The 17,144-nt window shown below is 37.8% G+C and overlaps 1 protein-coding gene across 2 annotated transcripts in view; it reads right to left on the bottom strand.

The window, feature by feature from the left end:
- Positions 1-581: 581 nt before the first annotated feature.
- NDUFAF2 (NADH:ubiquinone oxidoreductase complex assembly factor 2) overlaps positions 582-17,144 on the bottom strand; it is a 69,097-nt gene continuing 52,534 nt past the window's right edge. For both annotated transcript variants that reach the window (XM_055699459.1, XM_055699460.1), the window contains 2 exons: positions 12,807-12,847; positions 582-946 (listed from right to left, as the gene is read on the bottom strand). In XM_055699459.1, coding sequence (XP_055555434.1) covers positions 689-946; positions 12,807-12,847 — 299 coding nt within the window. In that variant the 3' untranslated portion in view covers positions 582-688. The remainder of the gene's footprint in view (positions 947-12,806; positions 12,848-17,144) is intronic.

The raw sequence follows: 17,144 nt of genomic DNA, 5'->3' as shown, positions 1-17,144 counted from the left end.
GTCATGTCCCAGACTCTGTTATTTTCCAATAGCTTTAGCAAGTGCTGTTGTAGTAGTTATATGTGATTTAACTCAGCCTAATTTGGTCCTGTGCTTACTGACGGCTGCAAATCAAACATTATTCAGATGTGTTGATTGTTTTCTTCAATCTATGTTACAAGAATGTCTCTCAGATCAATACATTGCATAGTCAGTGTAGTGTCATAGTCATTCCTGTCAACAAAAGAGTTTTCCATCCACTTGCCAGAGGAAAGCACACTGGCAGTTCCAAGGGAATTAAGCATTCTAAAGTATCTTACACTGATGCCTAGGTTTGGGAAAATTTAAGTGTACTGATCAACCAGAATTTATTACATCAAAACCAATTCTAAATATAAATGAATCTTCAAGGAAAAATTGTTGAGAGCTGCTTAAAAAAAGTTACCTAGAAAACCTTCTACCTGTGATTTCAAGAGTAACTGATGAATAGCAACTGTCAAAAATAAACTTGCTTAATAACACACCCTGTTTTTCACTAAATTCAAACATTTTACAGTAGTTTGTCATGATTAAGTCTATTTCAACAGTTCTGTAAAAAGAAATTAAACTGCTTTAGTATTACTTTATTGAACACTCACTTATACATAATAGCTGTCCATGTTGTCTGTTAAAATATTTACCATTACTAATATCTGTACATTACAACTGTTTATTTATTATGACTACTGCCACTGCCTGGTGGCATCCAGGAGCCTGGCTGAAAGGTATTTGCAGTGCTCATTGGATCTTGCGAAGGCTCCTTCTTTCCGTAGTAAGGGGCAGATGCGTGGCCTTTAACCTGAGTATGAGCTGGTTCAGCAACAAGTCCTTCCTTGTATTCCTTGGCCTGAAGCAGCTTATCCTTTTCGGACACATCTTTGATTTTCTGTTTCATTTCTTCTCTATAACTTTCATTCTTAAGAATCTCCTAAAAATACAGTAGAAAGATAATTAGATAAATCAATAGTAAATGCAATACACAATGCTGGAATAAAGCACTGTCCTGGTTTCAGCTAGGACAGAGATAATTTTCTTCTTAATAGCTGGTGCAGTGCTGTGTTTTGGATTTGGGAAGAGAATAGTGATGACAAACTGATATTTTTAGGTGTTGCTAGGTAACATTTATACTAAGTCGAGGACTTTTCAGCTTCTCACGCCCTGCCAGTGAGAGGGCTGGAGGGGCACAAGAAGCTGGGCAGCAGAGCCAGGACAGCCGACCTGAACCAGCCAAAGGGATATTCCATACTGTATGACATCAGGTTCAGTATATAAACTGGCGGCAGCTGGCTGGCAGGGCAGAGTCGCTGCTTAGGGCCTGACTGGGCATCAGTCAGCAGGTAGTAGCACAACTGTATTATGCATAATTTGTTTTGTGTTTTTTTTCCTTCTTCCTTTTTTTGTTTTTTGTTGGGGTTTTCCCCCCTTAGAGTTTTATTTCTCTCTTTTTGTTATCTCCCTTTCCATTACAATTATTACTTTATTTTATGGCAATTATTAAACTGTTCTTATCTCAACCCATGCATTTTACCTCTTTTCTAACTCTCTTCCCCATCCCGCTGCAGGGAGGGCGTTGGTTAGCAAGCAGCTGTGTGGTACTGAATTGCTGGCTGGGATTAAGCCACAACAAACACAGTAAACAGTCACTGTTTTTCTTAATTTTATAATCTGAATTTTCAGGCACATAGGTAAAAAAAAAAGTGGCAAAATTAATTGTTTTTCTACAACCACAATTTCAGCCCTAGTTCAGAATGTTCTTAGTGTTCTGGTCATGTTGAAGCAAAACTGCATTGTGGTGTACCAGTTTTACTATTCTGTTGGATCAAGAAGGAAAAGAAATTAAATACAATCATCAATGAATGTGAAAATGCATTAAGAACAAGCCTACCTTTTACGTTGTTTTCTAAGTAGGACCTACTTCTATATAGCTATTTATCACTCCTATCTCTTCCTTGAACTCACTATGCCTGTGACGTTAGGTATCTGTGCCCCAGGGTGCAGTTTTTGAAGAAACAGTTCTGCAACTTCGACTCTGCCAGTACATCAGCCAAAGCCATGCAAGATTAATAAATAAACAAAATAATAACAAAAAACCCCACACCCTAGGAGAGAACTGAAACCACTGAGATGGTACTAGCAACTCAGAAGAAAAAACAACAGGGCAGGGGGAGGCATAACAATCCCTAAGGGAAACACTGACCTAGAGACTTGGAAGACACTCAGTAAGGCCAAGGACAAGCCTGGTCTGAGAAACAAGGGAGGCCAATACAGTCTCAGCTGATGACTGATGAGATGATTCACCAGCAAAGGTGAACTGGACATTGTGATGTGAACTGGACTATTCATAACACTGCTTTGGTGAGCTGTATGTTAACTCTAGGTATCCACCAGGTGTATTACCCAAAATAAATGCACTGCATTTGTAAGAGGTGTAAAGTCTTACCTACTGCCTCTGTACAGGTGAAAAAATAAAAGTGATCTGCTTTTAGAGGTTTACCCCCACCTCTGATAAACTGAAGCAACTGTATGATGCATGATCCTACTCCTACTGTACAGCCAAAATATCCACCCAGGACGTTCATTCAGAAAAGGCGCGTACAGCTCGTTGATTTAGCTTTGTGAAGCTCGGTACTGAAACATGGCTGGATACAGGTTAACCTAGAAATTCACTAATAAAAATGACCTGAACTGGGATTTGGCTGCTTCCGCTGATAAATGCTGAAGCTATTAGCTGAAGCAAGTGCAATTACTGGCTTGTTCACAGGTAAAATAGAAAAACAGCTGTTAGTAGACCATGCCATCTTGTTTAAAGTAAAACTACAAAGAACCCCCAAAGTAAAAACAGACCCCCCTGAAAAACACTGAAATTTGGTTTTTATCTGTTAGCATGTGTTTCCTATGATGGAAAGGATGATCTGCAAATTTTGCTAACATGACCTCTCTATGCGTTTGTCAGGGCAGATAGTGGAAAGTATTAGAAACAAAAGCAGAAAGGTGATACAAATTATTATAACACTTTGGACACGAATACAAAGTACCTGCAACCAACACAATGTAATGAGGAAGCTGATAATATCCACATTTAGACTGGGATACAGGAGGAAAAAAGGCTGAACACTTTCTCCAGATCACAATTATATGGAGCTAAGGAGAAACTAGACCAGTACACTTCTCTTTGAGCAGAAGACCAAGCCATAATTTTAGAAATGGCATTAAAATACATGTGATACTGCCAAGAGTTGACATAGCAAGTACACGAAGATTTAAGAAAATTTTAAAAGGCAGTATTTAAAGACAACCTTATCTTAGAGATACCATAAAAACTAACACCTTTTTCTTAGTCCTTAGTTGCCTCTATACTTAAATTCACAGATGCACAGAGCAGAGGCAAAACACTTCACATGCATATATAGCATGAAAATACACAAGCAGGACACACGCGACTTTGCAGGCTGAAGCGAAGGAAAAAATTCTCCTATACTCAAATAAAAATACTGCTAAGCATAGCAAGGTCAAATTTTCAAGTCAGTATAGCAAAACCTCATTATAACATCTCTCAATTCCATCCTTGTTTACCACATGCCTGTATAAATCTACCATGACCTTATTGATTTCAAGGGGATTAGTCCTACAGTGCTTGTATTACCCCACTACTAAGAAATAAGGTCATATACCTTTGTGCTATCTGAAGACTGCATCATAGTGTCTGCTCAAACAGCCTGAAATGATTTATTAAAATATGAATGTAATTCACTTATGAACAGCTACTTGCTAACATCAAATCTCTTTCAGTGATCACTTTAACAAAGTTATCTTAGTCAGATACCAGCAGCTGTAACTAAATTCCAAATGCTCCAAGTCCATTTAAAATGTTAATGTATAACTGTCATCTGCTTTTCAGGCTCAAGTAAGGCTCTTTTCACCAGCTTTCACTGGCCAACATATAGTTGTGATCTAGTAAAATAACCATGCTGATCTTGAAAAAGCGTTCTTGCACTTTTAAAGGATCTCATACTGTCACTGCTTTACTTTTTCTGAACAAACTAGCAGCTTTACAAAGTAAATAAAATTTGTTCCTCCTAGCAGGAAAATGTCATAAATATAAAAGATTTCTCTAAGACTCATTTATTTCTTCAGCTGGGGTCTTGCTCAATAGTGGCTAGCCTTTATTGAACACTTCTTGCTAGTCTTCTCCACAGGCACCTGCAGCACCTCCTGAACCCCACAATCTGAGGAATTTCTCCTCTCCTTCCTCCTACTTCCTTACTGTTTCCCTCTCAGCCCTCCAGTCAGTCATCAGTTATCACACCACTCGATTCTCATGGAGTGTTTTCAATCCCAAAGGCAAAGGACAACCCAAACTTGTGAACAAGCAGCTCTAAGGATGCAGGTTGTTAGGTTAGACACACAGGACCAATGTAATGATGCCCAAGAGGGAACGTTTAAAGGTTATTTTAACAGTGGTACTTGGTTTGGTTTTGTTCCTTCCAGATGACTTTCAAAAGTTTTATTTATTATTAATTTTAAGCAAGATGTCACATTTCATTTCAGATACATTTGTATTTTGATTAAATTAAAAATAGCTTCTTTATGCTGTCTTAGAAACCATTCCAACTTCCTAAGTTATCTTAATTACATACATTGTTATAATAAGTTATCTTAATAACATACATTGAAATACGCCTGATTTCTCTTCATCTGAAAAGGGTTAGCTAACCATTATTTGATGTCAGAACTGAGAAACATCTAACAGATTAACGGTCGTTTGAACTGTACAGACACTACATATTCATAGAATACTTGCTCGCATTTTGGTGTCTAGATTGAATGTTTTATGTTTAATCATTAATGAACTTGAACAGTTAGCAAAAATTAAAAAAATGACAAATGGAACAGGAAAAAAATCCGTTTTGGAACAGTATTAAAAAAGATGCATGTTATAAGACAATTTATCACATCATAATTTTTTTTTCACTGACAAATTAACTAGAAATCCAGCAATGTGCTAGAAGTTAATTCACCTGTTTTTATAATATCACCAAACTGGTTAACTAAACTCCATGTTCCAGTTTGACAAGTTAAATAGGCAAGACGAAATAGTCTGATATTACATCATATTTCAAGAGTAGGAGGCAGAGAGAGGACCTCATCACTGGAAAGCACTGAATGTTCTGATCCAGGGCAGGCCTTGTCAACTTAGCAGCTCAGCACGAGCTCCTCAGTGCCAGGTTGGGAATAACATACTAAATGAAGGGCTGTGTCAGTGCATGGCAAAAACAGATGAGCAGCTTGAGTAAGAAAGGCATATCTGGCTTTGCCAAAATAATTATTTAAATCAAGCACTAAGCCAACTGACTGCTAATTTTGTGAAGAACATGCATACTAAGTATCTTTAGATGAAGGCAGTTTGTGCATTTTGCGTTCCTGTAAAGAGGCGCAGTTAAGCTTTAAAGCCCTCCGCAATTAATGTGTGCTAAACCAATGTATTGATTACAAATATATGTACAAATATATGCTTTGACAACAGCCCGATATTTAGTTTTAAATGTAGTGCTAATACCACACTTACTACCAAGCTAAATCAGTTAATACTAATTCTAACTCACAGGAATTTTTGTTTAAATCAATTTACAAAGAAGCAATGCTAACTACTACTAAATTACTAAATTTCTACTTCTGAGCTACAGGATCTCTGGCAGGACATAGTCTTTATGGCAGCACAGTGTAGCAAACGTATTTGGCAAGAACATGTAATGACTGGCAAAAGGAAGAGAAAAGGCAGAGACACTAGAACGTAAGGCAACTCGTCAACCCATTAAGTCAGTAAGAGTTTGTGCCTGAATTATTTTTATAAGACTGCAAAGATTTTTATACAGAACTACATATACATTCAAGGTCACAGATGAAACTCTGTAGAAGCAGCAAAATCACAAACCAGCCTGGCACCACTGCACTCTGCCCTGAATAAAGGGCAATGCACTGCCTTGATGCCCACAGAGCAAACAAGGAACTGTAGCTGTGACTCAGTCCCAGTTTGGTCCTTGCTTTCCCCTTACTCTACATATGATGTAATCTGTACCAGCCTTTTTCCTGGTACATGTTACTTCTCCCTCCACCCCCGTTCAGCTGTGCTGACAATGAATTAGGAGACTGAGCCAATGCTCCATGCGCTCCCTCCCACACGGAGAGGAGCACCAGAGCAGCACCACCTCCCGCCCCTACAGCCTTGGGATCTGCAGCATAGGCAAACTGTTGCTTTGATCCTCTTCTGTGGAGGCTGACAAGCACCCATGTTTCAAACTCGAGGAGAAAGTTAAAGTGAACAAGAGGGAAAAACTCTAAAAGATGATGGTTTCTTCAAGCTCTCAATTTTTATATATATACATATATTTAGTGACTTCTCTGACCACTCCCTTTTATTTAGACCTTTGTAGCTCAGCTCTTTATATTGTCAGATTTTACTGCCCTTTCTTTCACACTCAGTCATAATTCTCCCTGGAATCATGCATAATTTATGATGCAAAAACTATTTAGTGCAAGCCAAGTAATTTTAATCTGTCCCAAATTATCAATCCTGCTTGCAATCCCGGACAGCAATGGTGGCAAATATTTTTGCTCAGAGCACTGCTTATCCCTGTGCTTTCTAGTAGCATTTCCCAGAACTGTAAATCATATTCTGCAGCTTTTTGTGGCTTCAGGAGCAAAATACTTATTTGCTAAGCCCTATTCTCCATGCAAGAATGTACAGTCTCTATGTCAGAACATGCATTTTACAACTTCTCAACTGAAGTATCTGAAAGAAAACAGAAGCAGAAGTATAATGTACAATCCCAACAGTGCCAAATAATTTTTCTAAACTGTATCTCATTCTGGTTAAAGGAACACTAATTCTGTGTAAAGTAACCTCCATGACTGAACCTAGTTTTGATCATACCATCTCTCAAATAAATAATACTTATGATCAAATAAATGGGAAAAGTGGGTATGTATTGTAGCAACCAAACAGAATGTAATTTTAATGTAATCATTCAGGGTAGGGAGGAGGGAGAAACACCCATTGAAACCATAAGCTTATTACAACTCACTGAAGTATATTTTTCCTCCCTTGACAAGGAGTTTGTCGAAACAGGTAACTATGGAAATGCTAGAAATAGTTCAAAAGAAGACAGGGGTTGTCACCAAAAGTTTCTTTTTTAAACATTTTACCTTCTATCCAACTGCGCAATTCAGAAGCCATCGAATTTTATTACTGTGAAACAAGTACGTAATGCCTCAGGAAAGCAGTCATTTGCTGTTGGTTTGGGTTTTTTTGTGGGTCCCCCCCCCCCCCCCCCCCCTTTAAAACTATTTTCAGGCTCTTGGCACTAATTAAAGGAACACACAATTCTACTTTACTTCCCATGAAATATTAACATATGTACACATGTATAGAAAGCAACAGTGAGGTTTCCATTCAAACTGAAAATACTTGCAGTCATGCAGCCCTGTGTGCACTACAGAGGAAGCAGCATCTAGCTTAACAGTCAAGTGACTTCTGGTACAAAGATCTGGGTTCACAGAACACATCTAGCAATTGCAGGATATCACATTGGCAGGTTCAGAGAGAAACCACATTTCTCTCTGTACCAGTTTCTCTAGACATTGCCATGAGAACCTTCTCAGGTTTTCAGTCATGCATTTTCTGGCTCCCCAAGACACCCTGTAACTTTATTTCTACTTCCATTCTACAAACACGGCCATAATGAGTATCACATTACCCAGGAAACTCTTGAAACTCAGGACTTTGTCAGAAGTAGTGCGTAGTAGCTACAAGGTCTGTTATGGGAAAATCCTACAGTTAGACTTCTAAATACATTCAGGTCCCTTATGTTACAGACAGTAGGAATCTTTAAAAGCCCCTACAAATCTGATAACTTCCAAAATCAGAAATAAAATAGAAGTTAGGCACAGAAAGGCTTAAAAACTTGCTATATGCCTGATACTTTTAAGGTCTGCTACACCCTCAAAAATACACCTCTTAGTTCTGTCCAGGTTTGGAAGCTGAAGACACAATGTATCTTGGATACCAGATAGCTAAACCAATGTAGATATGACTCCACCTGTCTGTGTGGTGGAAAACCTGGCTGTGTGTTACATATGCACTGATCACATAAAGATGAGACACAGATAGATATAGACACTCTACTGAAACAAGCACTATCACCAAAGCTTATAACTATCTTACGTATGCAGCCACTATCTCAGTTAGGAGCTGCACCAACAGAAAATTAATTTCATTAGTATACATAATGCTGTCTGAAATTTTAAATAAAGTATCCTTTTATGTGTGACCCAGAACAAAAACAGGAGATGTAGAATGCAGCAAGCCTTGTGAATGCCATGCAAATTTGCCTATCAACAAAGTGCTGAGAAGTCTCAGAAGTTCTTAGCAGAGCTTTGCTTGAAATTCAGGAAGGTGCAAAAGAAGAGTGAGATATACCCACAGTAGTCCTACAGGTGTTACATTGTTTAACATCTTTTGAATTTGGGGAATTCTGTTGTGGTGATGGAATAGCAACATAATCCCAAAAAAAGGAGTCCTGAAGGGCAGGATTTCCCCCCTGCCTCTCCGGAACATTTTTTCTTTCCTTTGCAACCAGGTGTGAAAGATCCAAAACATAAAGATGCCATGTGAAGTAAGGAGTGAAATCTGTAGCCAGAAGGAAAACTGGGGGTTAGGAGTGTATGCGAGACAGCACATTTCCATTTACCTTACAACCTAATCGATGAGCCATACTGAAAGTGGACTATGGCTTAAAGATTGGAAGGGAACAGTCAAAGAAATAATTTGCATGGATGGAACACCACCCCTATAAAACAACTGCTATGTACCAAGATGACTTTTGTTAATAAATTCTGACAACACTAATGCTTAGCAGGTAAACTAACTTGCATGTAAAGTGATAAATTATTAAGCCTGCTTCCACAAAACAGCATTTGATTAAAAGTATTTTAATATTTGTAGTCTTTAAAACATTTTCATTAATTTAAAACTGTAAGTTCTCTAGACAAGGATTCAATTCCTATTTGCCCCAAAACATGCTACATGCATCTAGTTTGCTACATACACAATAAAGAAATGTAATAGTCTAGTTCATTATTCATCACTTGTTAAATTGGTTAAAATATAATTTACAGCTGCACAGTAATAAAGGTAACAACAAATTTTCCTCAGCCAACCATACATTACCATACACATTATATACAAAGGGACAGAGGACAGAATGCTATAGTCATGCAAAAAAATATATATACAAGCTCATATTCTCATCTGTTATAAAGCAGTATGTTTATACACACATGCATGCCTACACTGGGTGCAGATGTGATCCAAAACTCTATCAAGACGGACTCTCTGATTACCATAGGAACAGAGTATGTTCAAGCTCAAGATAAGAAACAACTTGGTCTGCATTCATTTGAGAAGTTATCACCCTCATCATAACTGAGTTGAGACTTGGCATATTTCAAGCTGTAATAAAATCAAAAGGCAACCAACTGTTTCCAGTATCCCAGAAGCTGGTTTTTAAAACCCAAGGCTTCCAGCCACTAACATGCCTTAAGTTACTGGTCAAATTAGAAATAACCAAGGCAATGAGCAGCATTCTTGGGTCATGATTAGCCCAGTACACAGAAGTTCAAGTGACGTCCTCCAAAAATAGGGAAAATGCAGTGAGGGAACAGGCAGGAAAGAAACTGTTAAGTATGTGAAATACTTAGCATTGAACAAGTTGTCTTGTGAAGTCACTGGAGTATTCTTCCATTAAAGAAACAGAATCCAAAGAAAAAGAGATGTAAAGCAGTATCTTCAGTGAGAAAATGAAAGCTCTATAATGGGGGGGGGGGAAGATCAGCTAGGCATTTGCGGAAGAAAGAATGGCCTGAACCCAAAAGAGTATCTAGTCTTAAGAATATCATCGACAGATTTAGCTGGTGTCATGACTCTGTTGCTGTGACCAATGTTAAGAAGGACAACACACGTTCATTCTCACTTAAGTGACTGACACGTCATAATGATTATGAATGACATTTGTTGGCCTACAGTATTCACCAAGCCACCAGTTCCCCAAATGTGGTCAGCAGTGCTGTCAGTAAGATCAGTAAGATCCAGCTGATTTGTGAAGCCATCTCTCTGCAATAATTTCAGTTAAAGTTTGATGGTAGAGCATATCATGATACCTGATAGCCTGAGCAGGCTGGTAATCTCTATCACCCACAGCTGAGAGCTGAATGAAAGATAAGTTGGACAAACATAAAAAAACCCAAACATAAATACTAAAGGGGTATGGTGGGCAAACAGAGCAGAGAAGGGGAATAGAAATTTTAATAAACTTTAACATATGAAATTTGATACTAGAAAGAAGAAAAAGATGATGGGCAAAAGACAGGAAAAAAAGGAAAGGCACCCCCAAAAAAGCAGTATTACAGACCACAAAGGTAGGAACGTAGGCACAGCTCCAGAAGCTTATGCTTTAGGAACTGTAATGCTGTTTTGCAGTGTTGAAATATGATGTTGACAGCAAAATGTCATTAAAGCAAAAATGCAAAATTTGTGAGCTTTGCATCTTTTTTCAGAAATAGTCTAGTCTCATGAGAAAAATGTGAGAGAACAAAGAGATTTGTTATATGGGGTTTCAACATGAAATATGGTCACAAATATTCCCTCATTCCATAGCTGTCAAACACCAGTTTACCATATCAGCATTACTGTCAAAAAGGGAATATAAGACAGAATAGCAGCTAGTAAAGTTCATGTAGCTAAAGCACTAAAGCAAATCAGTCCTACAAACAGGGACCAAATAATACTCTAGCTGTACTTCACTAGTATAATTATACTGCAGTATCATTATAAATATAAGGGGTTTTGGTGTAACAGTTTCACATCAGGAGAAAAGTATATCATATGTATCACCTTAAACTGATACAGAAAAAAAATTACTGAAGTTGCGTTGTCACATACTTAAAATGTGACTGCAGCATGATTTTTAAAATACTAGCATGGATTTCTAACGTACATATGTTTGAACTACCTTTCCTTATACAGGAAAAAACAAGAGATTCCTTGAAAGAAAAAGATTACTACTTTTCAAATTCCTGGTATATCACTTCTCTCTGTTAAGGTCAATGCGCAGCCCTGCAGGTAAAGTACCTAGCTGCTAAATTATTTTTTAGATCTATTACCTCATGAAACTGAAGTTATAAGCAGTCCTGTAACTCTGAATGTATCATTACTCCCAATAATCTTCCACTCTCCATACGCTGCTTTTTCTGGAAGGTAAAATACTTAACACTACAGATCCACAGTTCTCTCACCTCAGGGGACTTCTTGCTTCCTATTTTGAAACAGAACCAACAAATCCAGCACCAGGAGGAGCTTTACTGCACCAATTCCAAAACCAAGGCTGCACGTGTTCTCTGGAGCAGGTTTGTCTTAGCACAATTATGACAGTCTGGCTCATGGAAATGATAGGACAAAAGATATGCAACACTCCCCATCTTCAAGTATCACGAGATGGTAATTTCAACAACAGAAGTTGTATGTGTACAGTTAGTATGAGTCTGAAGTACTTAACAGAGATAGGTTCAAGCTTAGAGAGAAAAACAGCTGTAGTACCACTTCTGCACAAGTAACTGGGCTGGGGGGTGGGAATGAAAAAAACATAAAAAAATCACACTTAATACTTCCTCAAATGTTAATGCTAAGGAAAGTGTGTTAATTTGTTTTAAATCCTAAAAAGCTTTGAGTATAAATTAAACTTCTTCCTTTCACGGATGTATTATAATCCTTACTATCCATAAAACCTCAGTGGCAAGTGAAAAACACAGGCAGAGAGAATTAGTTGAAAAGCTCTGAGTTGCATGGGAGCTCATTTCAACGAGTTACAGCTTGCAAACATCAGCTGACAAGCTTCCCCAGGTCATCTTAACAGCACAGGCAGGCAGGACAACTTTTCACAAACCAGTATATTCCAGATCGCAGTGACCAAATCTTTGGCTACAGCATGCCAACATAGCTTCAAATGAATTCAACATGGTTATTCCTACTGATGCAAGTCAAGTACCTGCCTCTGTGGGTGTCGATTTGAATCCTCTGCAGTAAACCATGCCTCATCTACTCATTCCTAGCTGGTGCTTAGCAACTTGTAATACAATGCCAGGACAAGTAGTGTATACCTGTGCATCTGTATATACAGGTCAACAGTCAAACTTGTTCCACTCTTTGCTAACTCATCAGCATAACAGACTGTGGGATATTGCCCTGCTTCATTTTGTTAGAAACCACTTTACTCTCCCATCTCATCAGCATTGTAAAATTAGTGCCATTTGTTTTCCTATACTGATGAATCCACTGGCAACTGGATTTGAAATCGCATTTTAATGTCAACTACCATGAAAAAACCCTTGCATTAATACAGAGAGCATCTATTTTAAAAACTCACAGCAATTATTTTCGAATTTGTTTAGTTACACTCTTGAATGGCCATGATCACCTTAAAGAACTTACATAGATCATCTTAAAGCATTCACATCGATAAAAATAAGAGCTAAAGAACACTGCAGCTTATATTTCCATTTGTTTTTCTTTTTCCTAAGTGTTAGATATCTAGTCTGTGTATAATTTCATCAATTAGGCAAGCAACATACTAAATTCTCCCCCAGAAGTGACCAATTACCACACAGATGAGTCCTCTATAAATTATTGTAGTTTCATTACAACAATTGAACATTGGAAGACACTTAATCCGTCTCACCTCAATGGTGGGAGGATCCTCTCTTCTTTTTCTTATCCATGCTGCAAAAGAAATAAAAATCAAATGTATTATTTCAAAGATCTTTAAAACTCAAAATTACACTGAATTTGTAACAGAAAGCAAATGTTTACACACACACACAAAAAAAAAATTACAGCAGAATTTGCTACAACCTGGCAAGCTGTATCATTTCCCAAAACATAAAGATGTCCTGTGTCAATCTCAGTCCTTACAGAAAGAAGGGGTGTGGGGGTAGGGTGGGAAATTACCTCTGTGAGGAGACCTTGGGCACAGTTTACTTACCACCCTGGCTGCCAAAACAGGGCTTAAAAAGCAGGGCTTATGGCCCTGGCCTGTTACTGAGCTTGCTATACAGAGCTGAGCCTCACCCTGAGAAAACAACAGGATGACCGCTTGAAAAGTATAAAAAGCCTTTGAACACTCTGGAGAAAAAGGGTGTCTGTATATGCCTCATGCATTTTTAAAGCCAAAACCCTATTTATGTCAGCACCAACCAGAACTCCTTTACAAGGATGCAAGACAGCTCCAAACCCGACTGCAGGGCTGCAGAGCCCTGACTGCACCGTGTCGCATGGCTGCATGGGACCACCCACCGTGTCCAGGGGGAAGTAAGTACTGCAGCTGAGGGGAGGCTCCCCCCACCTCAGTCAGTTCATGCTGAAAAAGACAGCAGAGGAATGAAAGCAGTGGCAATGACAATTGTCCTGTGGCTCAGGTTTTCCACTACGAACCAAGATCAATAGACTTACGCTCACTCCCATTGCAGACACTGAGAGTTCGTGTGGCACTGACTGGAGGCAGCAATCCAAAGGGACCCTGCTGCAGACAGAGAAGCATCACTCCATTGGGGGTCTTCACTCAGTCAGTAAATTATTAAAGATAGTTCCAGCTATTACAGGCATTACTTAGACACACAGGTCACCTGATTGTGAACAAGGTGATATCCATCACTTTAAGAGTATCACTACCACAAGCATTTTGTCATGCCCTTTCAAGCCACACAACTGGTAAGTACTGGGTTGTATATTTTGTAAACGTTTGTCTTTTCTGCTCATGTTTTTCAAATGACTGAGTAGCAGAATGCAAGTGGCCAGTAATGAACAGAAGGACTAACATAAGGAAAGCCAGTTCCACATGCCAAGACATGGCAAAATGTTCTTTTGTACATTTGTTCAGAAAATTAGGACTTTTGTTATTGTGCTTGAAAATTAGAGCAAAAATGACATCTTCGTTTTCGCCCAAATTCCTGGTCTGACCTGTAGCTGTCAGTAAGTTTCAGAAATGCTTTAAGAAGGAACTACTCCAAATTTTAATTTTCTAATACCATCTGTGATGTGTTTTGAGGGAAACTAGGGAATGAGTCAGCAAGTCCAAAACATTAAAAGGCGCACAGAGTTATAACGTCACCTCACTGCTGAAAATGCAATTACACATAGAGTGAAACACCAACACCACTCTGCTTCAGCAGCACTACAAAAGTGGCTTTAGGAAGAATAGCTTCCCATTGAAATTAGAAAAGAATTAAGGGAGGCAAAATGGCATTATATAGCTTGGAATTTAGCCTTGATGGCAAGGCCAACAGCTCAAGGTTAATGGTAGAATACCTGTAATGATACAAAGCAAGGTATCACTTCTGGTTCTTGTCTATCAGATGACACTTTCTGAAAATGTGGTCTTTTAAACACCGTTCTCAAACATCTTTTCTTAAAAGCAGTTCTTGCCAGCTCTTCTAAGCAGTCTTTTGGTCCTAACAAAGATTAGACCCAAATTTTCCATTGTAAAGAATTGACTGAGCACCGAACAGTCAAGATCACCCTTTCTGCAAAAGTTTTATGTTAGTGGAAGGAAAACCAGCCCATTATGATAATCCAAAATACAATTAAGAGATTTTCTATTAAATCTGTAAAACTAGAAAACATTTTGTATGTACTTGTAGCACTTTTAAACCTCTAGATTTTATGAGGGTTTCCAAATGCAAGATCAGACTAAACTGGCATGACTGACACTTCTCAGCTGGCAGCCTTGCAGACACTCTTTGTAAAAGGAGCAACGACAGTATTAGATGAAGTCATGGCACATGAGACTTCTCCTCCTGACAGAAGTCATCTTTGTCTGTACTTAGCAACAGTTCCAACACCAACCAGGAAAGCAAGAAAGTGGTAGAGCTGACAGGTATAGTGAAGTATGTATACTAGGCACTAACTAATAAAAGATACAGCTGGGAAAAAAAAGGAAAAGGAGTAGTTAAAAATGTTTCATAAAAAATTAAGTTTTAAACCTTCAGAATTAAAGGGATTACTTTCAACAAAGTATCATCTTTTGCCTTGCCATGCCTTGTTTCTGTCACATTTGGAAGTACGGTACCAGTGGTTTGAATTCCACAGATCTCAGCACCTAAAAATTTCTTTTCTTTTTTTTTGAAATTGCTGGTATTAAGAAAATACTGAAAAAAGACACCAGCTGCATTTTAAGTTCAAGTGATTACAATTAGTAATTCTTAAAGCAAAATTCTTAAAATTTGAAATCCTACAAAAATAAAGCTGTAGTTAGAAACTACTGCTGAAATATAATCTTTACAGTAGATTTTCTTTCAGTAGCAGATGGGACTTTTAGACAGTTCATTGATTAATTATTTTCAGATGAATGGAATACTTCTATTAAGAGATTTTATCATTTAATTAGCTGCCTCGATTTAACATGCCACAGACAGAACAGTGGAGGGTAAAACAATGACATGTGTCCTGTGAACAGAAGCTGTGAAGTAAGGAACACTACACAACATGCTTTCATTCACTAATAGATCTCAATTAGTACCAACACTCAAAAGCAACAAAACAATCCTTAATTTAGGAATATTTCTTATACCAAACATTCCATTATGAGACTGTATCTATTTAATAACACAAATAATGCACACAGAAGTTGCCATGTTCCTCTCCAGCTATAGCAAGCATTTGAATGCATGGTTTTACAGGAGATACCAACCTTACTTCTTTCTAATAAATGTCAGAACTACGAATCTGTTTCAGTTTAACTCTAAATAAAACTTGCTCACACAAAGCATTTCCCAAATTACTACAATTCATTTTAACATCTCCAATGAGCTGCACTAGAAAATCATTATTTAATGAAAGATTCCTTCACCACTATGTAGCTGAGGGAGAAATACGTAACAAAATTTACTAAAATCTCTTTATAGCCATAAAATGAAGTTAGTTAGTTTTAATAGATAATATTCCCTGTGTGCAAATCCATTTCTGAAATACTCTATGTAAAGGACAGCTCAAGATACAAGATTAAAAGCAAGAAAATATCATCTGATTTGAGTATATTTTAGTATACTGTACTTTAGTGTCTAATAGTTTTATCAGTCTTTCAAAAGCAATCACTTGACCATTCCTCAGTCTTTGGGGAGAAGAATAGAAGGACTCAAATGTATTTAGTCCCCACCAGTTTTGAGGTGGTTTTCTTTCAGACAGAAAATTTAAAAAGCCTTTCAATTTTTTTTAAGTTATCAAAAATATCTTGAGCATCCAACACAAGATTCAGAAACCCACCAACACCTCATAACTCAGGCGTAAGAGAAATTCATGGTAACAGGTAAAGGAAAAAGGAATGTATACAAACATAAAACCAGCGATTTACTTCTGAGTTAGCACTAACTTTAACAAAATCCAAGTAGAAGGTATCTTGAAATTAAGACATTTTGCATTCTTTTTAAAAAATATAGTCAGTGTACATAATTTAGCAAAGGAAAAGCTCTCCCACCTTTCTTTGTGCTCTTCATTACATTTTTAGTCAATGCAGGTTTAAATGACTGAACCAATTTACACGACAGTTAAATACTTGTTGAAATAAGGCAGGTAGGCGCTTTATTACATATTATTTGAACACCATATGCACAAATGCATTCACTTTTAATTAAAAAGTGTCCAGTGACAGTTACAGCTAGAGAAGATTTCCATATGAACACCCCCGTTCCCTACATTAACGAACCAAAATGCCCTCACCATTGTCAGCCAAGATGTTCTAAACCTGGTGAAGTAGAGAAGGTAACATGTATGTACTGACTGCAACCAAAGTCCCCCAAAGCTTTGGCAAAGTGAATCATTGCCTCCATTTCAAAATCATTACGCTGCTGCTTCTAATTTTATCTGGATGACAATTCCTGCATTCTGTACTCACAGTAATGCTACTTCTGTCTGAAAGGAATTTTCTAAGATAGCCAGACATTTTCTACCTTGAGACCCTCGAATTCTTTCATCAGCACTCATTTGCATTCTTATTAGTATGCATGAGATTTTCATTGAACTTTAA

The sequence above is a fragment of the Falco cherrug genome, chromosome Z, assembly GCF_023634085.1.
Source record: "Falco cherrug isolate bFalChe1 chromosome Z, bFalChe1.pri, whole genome shotgun sequence".
In the NCBI taxonomy this organism is placed as follows: domain Eukaryota; kingdom Metazoa; phylum Chordata; class Aves; order Falconiformes; family Falconidae; genus Falco; species Falco cherrug.
The sequence above is the reverse complement of the archived record's forward strand: the minus strand, read 5'-3'. Positions and strand labels throughout refer to the sequence as shown.